This window comes from Hyperolius riggenbachi, chromosome 2, assembly GCF_040937935.1.
Source record: "Hyperolius riggenbachi isolate aHypRig1 chromosome 2, aHypRig1.pri, whole genome shotgun sequence".
In the NCBI taxonomy this organism is placed as follows: Eukaryota; Metazoa; Chordata; class Amphibia; order Anura; family Hyperoliidae; genus Hyperolius; species Hyperolius riggenbachi.
Window position 1 is genome coordinate 23,523,947 of NC_090647.1, and position 16,133 is coordinate 23,540,079.

Genomic DNA, 16,133 nt, shown 5'->3' on the forward strand with positions numbered 1-16,133 from the left:
GAACAGCCGGAAACAGAGGCCATCATTAGGTGTCGGCATCTTAGCAAATACTTACCGCTGTTTCTGTTCCGTCATCTTTTAAATCGTTCCGGTAAAGGCTGCGACCAGAAGAAGTTGTCAATAGTAATCCCAAAGATCACACACACTAATGTCCAGCAGAGGTGGCGGGTGCAGGATCAAGTATCCAAAGAAGGTCCACACAGCATTGCTCCATCACCAAATACACACAATCGATTGTAAAACAGGAAATCGTTTCGGGGCCACACAGGGTTCCCTTTGTCAAGGAAGAGTTGGCGATCTTTAAACCGGATCTAGGTGGGCAACACAGCAGCACAGTCCCTCCCCTCTGTTTGCGCTTCCTGGCTTCTCATGATTGGAGTGAGTACAGGGAACAGAGACACAGTGGTGGGACTGAGCTACTGCGCATGCGTGGCTCAACTAGATCCGGTTCAAAGGTCGCCATTTTCATCTGGTCGCAGCCTTTACTGAAGAGATTTAAATAATGATGGAGGGTTTTGAAAGAAAATTGAAACCGCTGTAAGTATTGGCTAAGGTGATGACACCTAAGGACTGCCTAGTACTGGGGGTGCACCTGGTTACATACTCGGGAGGGGCTACCTAATACTGGGGGCACATCTGGTTATCTAAACTGGGCAGGGGGTCTTCACAATGCTGGGGGTACAGTTTCTATCTATACTGGGCAGGCACAATTCAGGGCTGGGCCCTATTAACTCCTGAAGAGCTGAAGAGGGAGGTTCCTTGCTCACTGCAGCCAATCCTGGTAATAAGAGAAACCGTTACAGTAAAGGCTCATACACATGCATCCGAGATGGACAATAACGAGTGCCTCAGCCAACAAACATGTGTTTACACCGGCCCCTGACCGCTGCTCCGCAAGTGATCTGCCTAGAGGATCAACTTGGCCAAGTGACGCCAACTCTATTGTGCACGCCTCTCCCCCGCCCACCATGTGCTCTTTCATCCCTCCGCCCCTCGCATAGCAACAGAGTCAGTGTTGGCCCAGCAACGTCGACTGAGGGAACGGGTCCTGATCGGCAACAGGCAACATCAGTCAGCAGTGTGTACTGGCCTTTTATGGCCCATACTCACGGGCTACAATTGTCGCCGCAACCACGTGGCACGCGCGTGTTGCGGCGACAGGTCGCCCGTGAGTATGAGGCGCAACACGGGCGCGCACCCCGAACCGCCGCTCATCGGTGCTGTCGCCAGGCGATTGGTGCGGTCAACTGTCGCTAGTCCGTGTGTGTATGCGGACTAGCGACAGCAACCAGCAGGGAATACCCTGAACTTCCGGCGGTGGGGAGGAACGTCGGCGACAGCTTCCGTCGCATCAGTTGCCACGAGCTGTCGCCTATCTGTCACGCACACGCTCCCGTGTGCTAGCGACAGCAACAATTGTAGCCCGTGAGTATGGGCATTACAGTGGGACACATTTGATTTAGATAAACAGATTGAGAATCCCCTGTGTCTGTAGACATGCGCCCACATTATCTGAGCTCTCATACTTGGCCAACCTGATGGGGTTGTTGCAGAGTTCCCCTTTAGTAGGCCTCTACTAAGGCTCATTGGCAGAGCAGAGAATGCAGGAGGACTCACCTGACCAGCGTCGTCCGGTCAATCTTGTAGTTGTTGACGAAGCCCATGTCCTCAAACATGCTGAGAATGGCCTGTAGTGGGGAAGGGGAGAGGTAAGCGTCAGTATACAGATATAATACACCATAATCTAGAGCTGTATGTGTGTCTGTCCACCCTAGACACGCCCCCTCCTGAATGAAAGTGTTCCGCATAGGGACAGTACTTCAGTACTGCGGTAGAGTGACTGCGAGAGGCAAGACCCACTGTTCGCACATGCGCAGAGGCTGCCGATCTGGCCAGGTCGGCAGCCTCTGAGGAGGAGACCCCAGGAGGCTGGCTTTGAGCTAAGCTACAGCAAGGAATATATAGGCCTCCAGGGGCTGAAGGAAGCCCCAGGTAAGTAGATTTTATTATATATTTTTTTACATTTCCCAGATGTATCCTTTAAGGCAGGGGTCTCAAACTCAATTTACCTGGGGGGCCGCAGGAGGCAAAGTCAGGATGAGGCTGGGCCGTATAAGGAACTTCACAATCGCGGCGCATCGCCGCCTCTGCCCGCCCCTCACTCTTCCTATACAGAGAGGGGCGGGGAGAGGCGGCGATCCGTGCGGCGATTGACGTCAGGAGGGGCAGAGCTGAAGCTGAAAGCTCTGCCCCTTCCAGGAAATGCCGGCGGATTGCCCCCTGGGCGATTTGGGGGTTCTGCTGCCCTCGTTTAGCGGCGGGGATGTGGCGGATTACTTGGGAGCACTGAAGCGAACTATAAGGAAGCTTTTGCCGGTGAGGGCCACAAAATATTGTATCGAGGGCCGCAAATGGCCCGCGGGCCGCGAGTTTGAGACCCCTGCTTTAAGGTGTATAAAGAAGCCAGGGTTATGTATGCAGCTAACTACTCTTGCTGCAAGATGAAAGGTCTGGGTGATCTGTACTCCAAGCAAAGCTCAACACTTGTAAAGAAACTCAGTCTGTGCTTTCTTTCATTTTTAAAATTCTATCTATCTATTCACTATCATGCCATTTTATATTACACACTGGTTTCGGAAGGCCTCGTAATTTCTAGTTTTTTAAGTGTTTCCATCCCCTCTTTTGGACTGTGGCAGTCTGCTGGGGTTCAGTCCAATATTATTTTCTTTTATTGAAGTATATAGATGTTTTTACTTCTTTTTACATGCTTCTATGTATTTTCATATTTGTATTAAGATATATATTGGAGACTACTCCCTTTATTAGGACACCAGAGCTTAAAAAAATGTGCCCAAAAGATTTCATACATAAATTCAGTATGGTATCTACACCAGGATCGCTGCCTGTTTCCTGCCTCTGTTTAGATGTGGCGGCATCCAAGACCGAACGTGCATATGTGGATGAAGAATGTCTGGTTCAGAGGTCCTGACTACTGGTCCAGGACACAGTCCAGTAGTCTAGGACTGATTGTGGGGAAATGGCGCCTGGCAAAGGCAAACGGAGGCAGAGATAATGGTGAGGATACTTTTTAGCTTGGATGTCCTTTAAGAGGTGTGAATTTTCACAGATGGGAGGGGCCTTTTTCCACATTTAAATACCACACCTGTGCATACAGAAACTGCGACTACGACTAAAGGGGCCCATACACTCAGCCGATTTTCTGGCCGACCGATCGATCCCGATCGATCGAACGCAAATCGGTTGGCCAATCGACCGATCGATGGCCGATTTCGATCGATTTCAATGGATTTCCATCGAACTGGCAGGGTGGAAAATTTAGGTCGATCTGATGAGATTGCTTATCAGTTTGCATTGGCCTTAATGGAAATCTGATGGCAAACAAATGCCATCAGATCGAATTTCAATAGATTTCAAACTGAAATCTATTGGAATTCTATCCTGGTAAAAAATGTTCTAAAAACGCATCAGATAGATCATCAGATGCATTTCTTATCTATCTGCTCAGGGGCGTAGCAATAGGGGTTGCAGCGGTAGCGACCGCATCGGGGCCCTTGGGCCAGAGGGGCCCCAATGGGCCCTCCCTCAAATGCAGTATTAGCTCTCTATTGGTCCTGTGCTCATAATAATCACTTCTATAGATACTTTGAATAGTGGTAATCAGTAACACGCTGTTCCCCATCCCCCTCTTGCACCTCTGACACTGTAGTTGCCATTGGCAGGTTTTGGTGCGCCGTATCAATTGTTACGTATAGAGTGCTTGGGGGGCCCCAATGTAAAACTTGCATCGGGGCCCCCAGCTCCAAAGCTACGCCACTGTATCTGCTGCTAATCTGACGAGTGTATGGGCACCTTAAGGGTGGATTGTAAGCCCGTTACACGTTAGTTGTATCTGTGGATGTTGTTTGTATCCCTATGTCTATTGGATGAAATAAAGAAAAAGGCTTTTAGCACCCACCCAAGTTCCGGGGACCCTTCTCCTCTGCATCTATCCTTGGGCTTGACTAACCTGGTTCTACACCAGTGAGGTCTTTGGGGGGGAGGGGGAGTCTGAGCGTTTGGACTTTCTCCTTATGGGGATTTTATATTTATTATGCATTTAAACATTTAGTAAAATAAAATGACTTCCTGCTACTCCAGTCCCTAAATCAGCTAGGAATGATTTTCCTTTAATCACCAAGGCATGGCATAGGGAGAGTGACTGCTCTGCCAGCTTTTACCAGCCTGAGAGGTGTACTGCAGTGAGCAGGCAGCTGGAGATCGCTGAGGATGACATGAGGAGCTATGATTCGGTGTACTGGTATGATAAGGACAGCCGGGGGTCACCCAGGGAATGTCACATGACTCACCATCGATGTGTCGTCATCGGGAAGAGATCTTGGCGTGTAGCTGAAGTTGGAGAAGTGTGGATCGATCTGTGAGACGGGCAGGATGCCGGTGCTCTGAATCTTCTTCGTCTCCTCCTCACACACCTGGGAATTCACAGACAATCAGGAGACAATAATCACAAGTCTGCCATCTTTCAGCAGTACATTTGTAAATACAGTAAAGCCTTGACTAGTAAATAACTTGCTTTAGAAGACAAGCAAGAATGTTTATGAAATTGTGACTTGATAAGCAAGCAGCCTCTTCATATACAAGCACAGAACGTATAAGAGCGTTGCGTCATCACAACCCAGCCGACGGTTCTTCTCTCTCTGACGCTGCCGGATTGCACCAGATCTGAGTGTAGGGATTGTACAATGTCACATTTCCCTCAAAAGGAGGCAGAAGCAACTGTCATTAGATAAGTTCCCTGCTAAAGTAAGGAACGAAGAGAAGAATAAGGGCATCACTCCCTTTATTTCCAGTTGGGTGTACAGCAGGAACAGAGCAGTGGGGTTCTCGAGTGCCTGACAGCTGTTTCGTGGGTGAAGCCAGCTTCATCAGAGGCAGAATACACCTTGCTAATGTAAACCTGAGACCAGTTGCAGTAATTTGCACTCTCCATTCCTCTCAGGTAGACAGAGGCACGGAAAAAAAAAAGGTTGCGGTTAGTCAACAGACAGCAGCCATTGTATTATAGTGAGGCCCTTTTACAGTTGTCCATTTTCTTTGTGTTGCGTTCCAATTTCTGCATGCAGGGTAATGCAGCAGCAAAGAAAGTGTATGAGGCCCAGTACACTAACTGCATTGCACAGGATGTCCCAGACCCGCCACAAAGTCTAAGTCACAAAATGCTCTGGATCCAGGTTTGTCTGTTGCGATATTTGTTGCAGACAACAGAGGAAAAGGCTCTTCTGCTTTCTGCTGACATTAATGCATAGCTCCCAACTGTCCCTCTTTTTAAACCCCAATCCCTCTGTCCCTTTTTCTGCCCTATTTGTCCCTCTTTCAGGGCTGATCTACAGATCTGTGTAACTATAAGTATTTTTTTTTCTATTGGAAATGTGTGCAACTGACTCTAAACTTTATTCCCATTATTTAAATTGCTTATTTTCAAATGTTAAAATGAAGGAAAACTAATGATGAAAGGAGGGACCTGTGTGGTTTAAATGATAAAACTAAATCTTTTGCTTTTGAATTCTTTGTGATTGGCGTGACAAAGAGTGTGGTGGGGCGTGACAAAGAGTGTGGTGGGGCGTGACTAGGGGTGTAGTGGGGCGTGACTAGGGGTGTGGTCAGTGCATGATAACTAGGGGTGTAGTGGGGCGTGACTAGGGTTGTGGTGGGCGCATGATGACTAGGGGTGTGGTGGGGCGTGACTAGGGGTGTGGTGGGTGCATGATGACTAGGGGTGTGGTGGGGCGTGACTAGGGGTGTGGTGGGCGCATGATGACTAGGTGTGTGGTGGGGCGTGACTAGGGGTGTGGTGGGCACATGATGACTAGGGGTGTGGTGGGGCGTGACTAGGGGTGTGGTGGGCGCATGATGACTAGGTGTGGTGGGGCGTGACTAGGGGTGTGGTGGGCGCATGATGACTAGGGGTGTGGTGGGGCGTGACTAGGGGTGTGGTGGGCGCATAATGACTAGGGGTGTGGTGGGGCGTGACTAGGAGTGTGATGGGTGCATGATGACTAGGGGTGTGGTGGGGCGTGACTAGGGGTGTGGTGGGCGCATGATGACTAGGGGTGTGGTGGGTGCATGATGACTAGGCGTGTGGTGGGGCGTGACTAGGGGTGTGGTGGGTGCATGATGACTAGTGGTGTGGTGGGGCGTGACTAGGGGTGTGGTGGGTGCATGATGACTAGGGCTGTGGTGGGCGCATGATGACTAGGGGTGTTGTGGGTGCATGATGACTAGGCATGTGGTTGGGCGTGACTAGGGGTGTGGTCAGTGCATGATAACTAGGGGTGTGGTGGGGCGTGACTAGGGGTGTGGTGGGCGCATGATGACTAGGGGTGTGGTGGGGTGTGACTAGGGTTGTGGTGGGTGCATGATGACTAGGGGTGTGGTGGGGCGTGACTGGGGTGTGGTGGGCGCATGATGACTAGGGGTGTGGTGGGGCGTGACTAGGGGTGTGGTGGGCGCATGATGACTAGGGGTGTGGTGGGGCGTGACTAGGGGTGTGGTGGGCGCATGATGACTAGGGGTGTGGTGGGGCGTGACTAGGGGTGTGGTGGGCGCATGATGACTAGGGGTGTGGTGGGGCGTGACTAGGGGTGTGGTGAGCGCATGATGACTAGGGGTGTGGTGGGCGCTTGATGACTAGGGGCGTGGTGGGGCGAGACTAGGTGTGTGGTGGGGGAATGGTGACTAGGAGTGTGGTGGGGCACATGATAACTAGCGGTGTGGTGGGGCGTGACTATGGGTGTGGTGGGGCATCACTAGGGGTGTGGTGGGGGCATGGTCAGAAGTGTGGCAGGGGCATGTTCTAAAGTGTCCCGCTTTCTTATCTCAAATTGTTGGAAGTTATGTGAAGGCAGTGAAGCAGACACAGACCTCCAAAGTCAAAGAGAGTATCTATGTGTGTACGTATAATAAAGTCATTATTTGACTTGGGTGCCGGGTGATGCCGACAGGAAGGCCAATAATTTAATATTGGTATTATTGGGCTTGATTCACTAACCGGCGCTAAGGCGGTTAGTGTGCCTTATCACTTAGTGGGCACAAACTACAGCGCTAACCTTATCTGAGGTTACTGTGCCTTATCTGAGGTTAGTGTGCCTTATCTGCAGTGTGCGATGTAGCTTTGTGCATCTTTTAGGGCTGGTTCACACGGGCGTCTGCTGAGCTTTTGCTTGGCATTGCGTTCAAAAGCTAGCTTTTGAAGGCTTTTGAAAAGCGTTCAAGGCAAGCAGTTCTGGTCTCTGCTATTGTTTCCTCGCGTTTACTGCCTCTGAAAGCAGCATGTTGCTTTTGAGACTAGACGCAACGCTGGGATCTACTGCCAGGCTTTCATGAAAGCCTGCAAAAGCCAGCTCTAAACGCTCCCATTCACTTGCATGGGATGGCAGTAGATCCCAAAAAACGCTGCGTCTGAAACGCTGCGTTAAACGCCACAAAAACGCCCGTCTGAACCAGCCCTTAGTGTGCACAAAGCTATTTAGTGTGCACAAAGCTACTTAAGGGGCACTAAGGTCAGATAAGGCACATTAACTCAGATAAGGCACACTAACCTCCGAAGCGCCGGAAAACTCTTTTTTACTCCGGCGCTAACACTTAGCGCCGGTTAGTGAATCAAGCCCATGGTGTATCGGTAGGAGGGTTAGTGTCGGGGATAGGGTGGGAAAACGTTAGAATGCTACTGTCGGGAAAGATCGATTAATAAGAATATCTGTAATATAGTGTTACCGATATCCCATTTTTAGCACCGCACAGGCCAAGAAATCGTATAAACAATACAATATGCGGGCTCTGCAACTCCTAAGGGTTGGGGGGGGGGAGGGGCATATGATTTTTATCACGTCACTTTTGATAGATGTCTGAAGGGGAAGCACCTCTGTATTTTATGAGTATTGCTGCAGCTGTTTCTCCAGTCAGAGTATTCCCAGCTGGTACTGAAGCGACACACAAGACTGATGCGGAATAAAACGCGGCCTGTAGCCTGGGGCGGCAGAATTGGCCTCCAGCTGTGCGCGGTAATGACACGGGGCCAGATAACAGCAAATATAAAGGGGTTATTGAGGCCCGCCACGCTGCCGTGAATCACCCCAGGCGGACGCTGGTCACCGCCGATCACTATGATTTCCTACATCCTGAGAGCGGGTAATGGCAGCAGCGGGCGATCCCCTGGAAAATAATACGCCAACGCGGTTTATTCCGGGGTCATCTGGCAGAGCGGGGGAAAGAGCACAACGCTTCTGATCATTCGGAAGGCGTTTCACTTCTGTTGTGGACCTCTCCTCTATATAATTACAGCGTGTTTACCAGGCAAGTATATTGCAGGCTTCTACAGACAGGCACCGCTGGCCCCGGTGAGACGGTACCAGCTGCAGGACATCCTGGCATTAGCAAATTGTACATGAGCGCATCTCCACCATAATAATACTGACATATTGTGCTTTGTAGCAACACATAATAGAGGCAATAACCCAGTACCAAGCAGCTTATCCTAATGGTAGCCCTTAAAGAGACACTGAAGCAAAAAAAAAAAATGATGATATAATGAATTGGTTGCATAGTACGGATAATTACTAGAATATTAGAAGCAAAGAAAATATCCTCATATTTTTATTTTCAGTTATATAGTGTTTTTTTATAACATTGCATCATTCTCTAATATTTGCAGTTTCCCCACTACTCAGCATTCTAAATGATTTTTAAGCCTCTTGCACACTGCACGCAATTCTGATTCAGATTCCGCTTTTTAATGAGTTTTTACATCCGATTCAGATTCCGATTTGCAGTGTGCAGGGAGCAAACTGCAAATCTGAATCTGAATCGGATGTAAAAACTGATTAAAAAGCGGAATCTGAATTGGAATCGCTTGCAGTGTGCAAGAGGCCTAATGCTGCGTACACACTGGCGACTATGGTCGTTTGAAACCGCTAATTAACGATCGTTCCGCCGACAATCGGGGAAAAAACTTTACCCAATGATCATTAACACGAATGACAAAAGAACCACATCGGGAAGATAGAAATATCCAACCTGACGGATCGTATCTACTGACAATCGTTACAAAACTATAGTGTGTACAGACATCGGCCGAGAACGATCGTTACAAGGGCCAATGCGCCTGCGTTGAATTCTGCCCAGCTTCCGTACTTCCTGTGTAGCGCGGAGGTAAAGATTGTTACATTACAAATTTCAATTAAACTTTGTTTTCAAGTTAACTATCATATATTTCTATCTATTGTAACTCCATGTTGGTGGTTTTTTTATTTTATATAAATATGTACGCAACATTTCCTTATGATTGCTCTTTTCTGCGAGAACGATCGTTAAAATGTGTATGATGATCGCTGCATCCCATCGTTGCATTCCTATCGTTGCCGTATCGTTCGTCTTTCAATTATCGTTCCTAGCGAATGATCGTTATCGCAAGTGTGTACGTAGCATAACAGAGCAGGCTGTGAACTTTTGACCTGTCCTGAACTGTTCTCTGCAGAAGAAAAAGCCTGACAGCTGAGATAATAAACTTCAGATAACAGAGCTCTCTGCGACTTTGAAAGTCCTGGAGCTGAATGGCTTGTTTTGCATAGATAACTAGAGTGTCTTAACTCTTCCTGTAGTAGAAACTAGTGCTGCTCATCAGGATTCTGGATATCCGGGTAACCCGGATATCCGACCATTTTTCAGCTATCCGAATCGGATTCCGGATTTCTCTAGAAATCCAGACAGCTATCTGCAGATATTTGGCCGCATAACCCGGATATCCGTGGATATTGCAGGTATCCGGATCCGAAATACTGTAACTAAGGAGATGACATCCTGGAGCCAATCAGAGGGCTCCTAGCAGAAGCCCTAGCAACCAATCACAGAGGGGAACCCTGGCCAGCCCCACCTGACCTCATTGAGCCAATCAGAGGCCTCCCAGCCTAAGCCCTGGCACCCAATCACATAAAGGAACACTAGCCAGCCCCCCTGTATAATAAGGAGGGCTGCCATGATGAGACATATCGTCCTAGCTTGCAGAATGCTCACTGAGAGACATGCTGCAGTGCTGCTGGCCTAGCAAGGGCTGCCTGTACACAGTGATAAACCGAAAGCTGTTCAGTGATTAACCCCTTCACTATCACTACACTATTGTTAAATCATTAATTAGCTTGATGTTATTTGTGTGACAGTCAGAGTGTGTGCTGCAGGACTGCTGCAGCTGCTATGTGTCTGTGTGTGTGTGCTGTGCACAGACCAGGCCAGCTGCTGCCTGCTGACCAGCTATTAGCCATAGATACAGGTTAGTGATTAGGGGATAGGATTACTGTGTTACAGACTTATATCACTGCTCCTAATGCTTTATTTCTTAACTGTACTATACATACAAATCATTATATCATATTTTTTTTTTTTGCTTCGGTGTCTCTTTAAGGGACCACCCCACTGCAAATAGTAAGCAGTTAAAATCTGACAGAAACGACACGTTTTGGACTAGTCCATCTCCTCATGGAGGATTCTTTTGATTTTCTTTGTTTTCAAAAACCTTTCCTGAACAGCAGATTCACCGGTGAAATAGTAAGATGCCAGCCTCCCTATATTTGTTACACTATTTTGTCAATTAGACTTAGCAACTGCCTTTCACAAAAGGCTTTTGTAATAAAAAAAAACCCCTGAGAATCCCCCATGAGGAGATGGGCTAGTCCGAAACCTGTAAGTTCTGTTAAATTTTAACTGCTGACTTATTTCACTGGAGTGGTCCTGTAAAGAGGCCCTGTAGTGACATGTAGAATACAGTAAAATATTCAGGATACCAACTTTTATGGTAATTTTCTGGGTTTCAGCATCAAGAACATTTCCTATATCTATATATTGCTGTATATTGGTATGCAGCCCCGCCCTACCAATGATGTTTAATCTAAACTGTTTAGCCATGCGTAATTCTCCTCCCAGAGCATTCTGGGAGGCCAGGCATTATTTTTATTGGTTTCTTCATGATTAACAAGTATGTGTAATGAGGTCCCCACAATACAGACTTTATACCCCATGACATTACCTGGAGGCGTGCCTACCTTCATATGGTACATCATCATCTCATTGGCCAGGTGACTCCTGAACTGCGCTTCTCGCACCTGCTTGTACAGCAACGACTAGAGAAGAAGACAAGCCATTACTGGTCAATTCACGTCACACGTTCAGAACATCCGTACACGGCACGGGACAGCAGAACATCCGTACACGGCACGAGCCAGCAGAACATCCGTACACGGCTGAGCCAGCAGAACATCCGAACACGGCACGAGCCACCAGAACATCCGTACACGGCACGGGCCAGCAGAACATCCGTACACGGCACGAGCCACCAGAACATCCGTACACGGCACGGGCCAGCAGAACATCCGTACACGGCACGGGCCAGCAGAACATCTATACACGGCACGAGCCACCAGAACATCCGTACACGGCACGGGCCAGCAGAACATCCGTACACGGCTGAGCCAGCAGAACATCCGTACACGGCACGGGCCAGCAGAACATCCGTACACGTCACGGTCCAGCAGAACATCCGTACACGGCACGGGCCAGAAGAACATCCGTACACGGGACGAGCCAGCAGAACATCCGTACACGGCACGGGCCAGCAGAACATCCGTACACGGCTGAGCCAGCAGAACATCCATACACGGCACGGGCCAGCAGAACATCCGTACATGGCACGGGCCAGCAGAACATTCGTACACGGCACGGGCCAGCAGAACATCCGTACACGGGACGAGCCAGCAGAACATCCGTACACGGCACGGGACAGCAGAACATCTATACACGGCACAGGACAGCAGAACATCTATACACGGCACGGGACAGCGGAACATCTGTACACGTCACGGGACAGCGGAACATCTGTACACGTCACGGGACAGCAGAACATCTATACACGGCACGGGCCAGCAGAACATCCGTACACGGCACGAGCCAGCAGAACATCCGTACACGGCACGAGCCAGCAGAACATCCGTACATGGCACGAGCCAGCAGAACATCCGTACACGGCACGAGCCAGCAGAACATCCGTACACGGCACGAGCCAGCAGAACATCCGTACACGGCACGAGCCAGCAGAACATCTGTACACGGCACGAGCCAGCAGAACATCCGTACACGGCACGAGCCAGCAGAACATCCGTACACGGCACGGGCCAGCAGAACATCCGTACACGGCACGGGCCAGCAGAACATCCGTACACGGCACGGGCCAGCAGAACATCCGTACAAGGCACGGGCCAGCAGAACATCCGTACAAGGCACGGGCCAGCAGAACATCCGTACACGGCACGGGACAGCAGAACATCCGTACACGGAACGGGCCAGCAGAACATACGTACACGGCATGGGCCAGCAGAACATACGTACACGGCAAGGGCCAGCAGAACATCCGTACATGGCACGAGCCAGCAGAACATCCGTACACGGCACGTGCCAGCAGAACATCCGTACACGGCACGGGCCAGCAGAACATCTATACACGGCACGAGCCAGGATTACATCCGTACACGGCACGAGCCAGCAGAACATCCGTACACGGCACGGGACAGCAGAACATCCGTACACGGCACGGGACAGCAGAACATCCGTACACGGCACGGGACAGCAGAACATTCGTACACAGCACGGGACAGCAGAACATTCGTACACGGCACGGGCCAGCAGAACATCCGTACACGGCACGAGCCAGCAGAACATCCGTACACGGCACGGGACAGTAGAACATCTATACACGGCACGGGACAGCGGAACATCTGTACACGTCACGGGACAGCAGAACATCTGTACACGTCACGGGACAGCAGAACACCTGTACACGTCACGGGACAGCAGAACATCTGTACACGTCACGGGACAGCAGAACATCTATACACGGCACGGGACAGCAGAACATCCGTACACGGCACGGGACAGCAGAACATCCGTACACGGCAGGGGACAGCAGAACATTCGTACATGGCACGGGCCAGCAGAACATTCGTACACGGCACGGGCCAGCAGAACATCCGTACACGGGACGAGCCAGCAGAACATCTGTACACAGCATGAGCCAGCAGAACATCCGTACACGGCACGGGACAGTAGAACATCTATACACGTCACGGGACAGCAGAACATCTGTACACGTCACGGGACAGCAGAACATCTGTACACGTCACGGGACAGCAGAACATCTGTACACGGCACGGGACAGCAGAACATCCGTACACGGCACGGGACAGCAGAACATCCGTACACGGCACGGGGCAGCAGAACATCTATACACGGCACGGGACAGCAGAACATCTATACACGGCACGGGACAGCGGAACATCTGTATACGTCACGGGACAGCAGAACATCTGTACACGTCACGGGACAGCAGAACATCTATACACGGCACGGGCCAGCAGAACATCCGTACACGGCACGGCACGAGCCAGCAGAACATCCGTACACGGCACGAGCCAGCAGAACATCCGTACACGGCACGAGCCAGCAGAACATCCGTACACGGCACGAGCCAGCAGAACAGGTCATGCCATGAGCACAGAACACACATACAGGCATAACTGAAAGGTCTAATCACACAAGTTTAATACTGAAATGTAATTCTTAATACACAAATTCCCAGCCAGAACTAGCTAGTGGGTGGATAGTGTACTGGTTAAGGGCTCTGCCTCCGACACAGGGCACCGGGGTTTGAATCTCGGCTCCTCCTGTTCAGTAAACCAGCACCTATTCAGTATGGAGACCTTGGACAAGTCTCCCTAACACTGCTACTGCCTACTGAGCGCACCCTAGTGGCTGCAGCTCTGGCGCTTTGAGTCCGCCAGGAGAAAAGTGTGATATAAATGTTCTGTGTCTTGTCTAGAGTGCCTTCCAATTCCAAAGAGAGCCTCAGTTTCATAAGGTCAGGATAACAGTAACAGGCTTGGTTAAGTGGAGCAGGCCAGTATGATCTAAACAAACTTATAAACTCCCACTTTTCTATCAGTTACCATATTAATCTTTAAATCAGAGTTTTCCTTCAAATATACTCAATAATAAGTAGTTATTGACTCGTTCCAATAGTTGAGTCAGTCAGCTGTCTGAAAAGAGTGGTTTAAACGGAACCTGAGAAGGATATGTATTTTTTCTTTTAAAATAATACCAGTTGCCTGACTCTCCTGCTGATCCTGTGTCTTTTAGCCACAGCCCCTGAACAAGCATGCAGATCAGGTGCTCTGACTGAAGTCAGACTGGATTAGCTGCATACTTGTTTCAGGTGTGTGATTCAGCCACTACTGCAGCCAAAGAGATCAGCAGGACTGCCAGGCAACTGGTATTGTTTAAAAGGAAACATCCACATCCCTCTTAGTTTAGGTTCCCTTTAACTTGTGCTGCTGATAGCTTATGAAAGACAAATACTTTTTAACGGCTATAAAGTACAAGCTTTGTATTAATTGCCCAATTCAATGATACTTCTCAGAGTGCTCCAATAAGGATCCTTCTTACTGCCACTCATATTACAGGAAACTATTAAAACTACTTGCTGGTGCTCAAACACCATGTGACCCTATCATGCAAAGGATTCTGGGAGTTATTCCAATGGTGGACAATTCTGAGTTGTGTAATAGTCAACTTGAAACAGATACAGGTTTCCTAAAGCTTTTCCCAGTACTCGTATTTCCCCAAGTCAAGAGCAAGAGAAAGGACTGTGGTCCTCAAATCTGCCTAGTTCAGACGCCTTTCTTTCCCAGTTGGTCATCTTGACACAATGGGTCCAGTGCTAAGCTGTTTCTGGCACACTGATCAAAAGGAAGTAGACCGGCACAAGATGGATGGCTGACTGACTGAGGGAAACTGCTACATATAGCTGTGCCTCCGGATGAACAGAAGTCGTCATAAACACCAGAAGAGAAGAACAGAATACGGGCACCAGCTTGAAGTCTATTATGCCACCTTTGTTGCATCCTCAGTAAACAGATACAAGTTGCCTAGGTGTATGGCCTAACAGCCTGTTTTGCAGAAATGATCTGCTTCTTCAGAGGCAAAACATAAACTTGGCATATGTTTTGCCTCTGAAGAAGCAGATCTTTTCTGCAAAACAGGCTGTTAGGCCATACACCTAGGCAACTTTTATCTGTTTACGGAGGATGCAATAAAGGTGATACAATAGACTTGAAGCTGGTGCCCGGATTCTGTTCTCCTTCTTTTCTGGTGTTTATGACACTGATTATTGGGTTTGCTCACAATGCCAAGAAGACTGTCACAGAAAGAGCCTTGTTATGTGGCTCTAGTTTTGGGACAGCGCTATGACTCCTAAGGGTTCTTACATGAGCGATGCTGATCCCGCAATATATGGAGAAGGCCGTGGCAAGATCTTCATCAAACTTGGTGAATCCGGGACCATTGATTTTGTTGACCAGTTCCGCCACGCCGATGACCTCTGCAATAAAGAAAAACTTTGTATACATATAATTACTTAGCACACACATATATCACCATCTAATTCTCCAGAACGCAAACCTGTGAGGTATTTTAATAAGAAAGTTTGATTCTAACGTCAGGAGGGAAGACTCTAGGCCGTTCCAGCGCTGGGATCTCTGAAGTATGGCCCATGGTCGGCAAAAGCCAACCAGGACCAGGGCTTGTCAGTGGTTTTCTGGAGCTGAATTTTGAAGAATCTAACTTCCAGAACAGAAGAGGCGGGCTTGCTGCGTTGTTTCTTTCTATCACCCCCCAATTTCCTCATTTTATGGGGAGTGAATGTGGCAGGGAAAAGGAGGGAATGGAGGGGGGGGGGGGGGGGGGGGATAGGAGGAACATCATGGTAAGCCTGCCTTTTCCTGTCTGAAAACATGACCCAAGCCAAAAGTGAAGTTTTTAAAGAGACTCTGAAGTCTCATAAAATTCAGGTTTCTATTTTAAAAATCTCTTTATCATCACTGCCCTAGCTAAAGCGCTGCATCCCCATGGCTGCACACTACCCAAATCACCCCAAACTCCCCCCCCCCCCCCCACGCAAAATCCCCAAGTTTCTTGGTCGTGGATTTTGCTGTTGGAGGAGGCAAAGCTTTCGGCTGCAGCTC

General features: G+C 49.2%; 1 protein-coding gene across 2 annotated transcripts in view; it reads right to left on the minus strand.

Moving 5' to 3' along the window:
* Positions 1-16,133, minus strand: part of PDE2A (phosphodiesterase 2A) — a 549,912-nt gene that overhangs the window by 51,846 nt on the left and 481,933 nt on the right. For both annotated transcript variants that reach the window (XM_068266568.1, XM_068266567.1), the window contains 4 exons: positions 15,378-15,490; positions 11,109-11,186; positions 4,368-4,490; positions 1,618-1,688 (listed from right to left, as the gene is read on the minus strand). In XM_068266568.1, the coding sequence (XP_068122669.1) occupies positions 1,618-1,688; positions 4,368-4,490; positions 11,109-11,186; positions 15,378-15,490 (385 nt within the window). The remainder of the gene's footprint in view (positions 1-1,617; positions 1,689-4,367; positions 4,491-11,108; positions 11,187-15,377; positions 15,491-16,133) is intronic.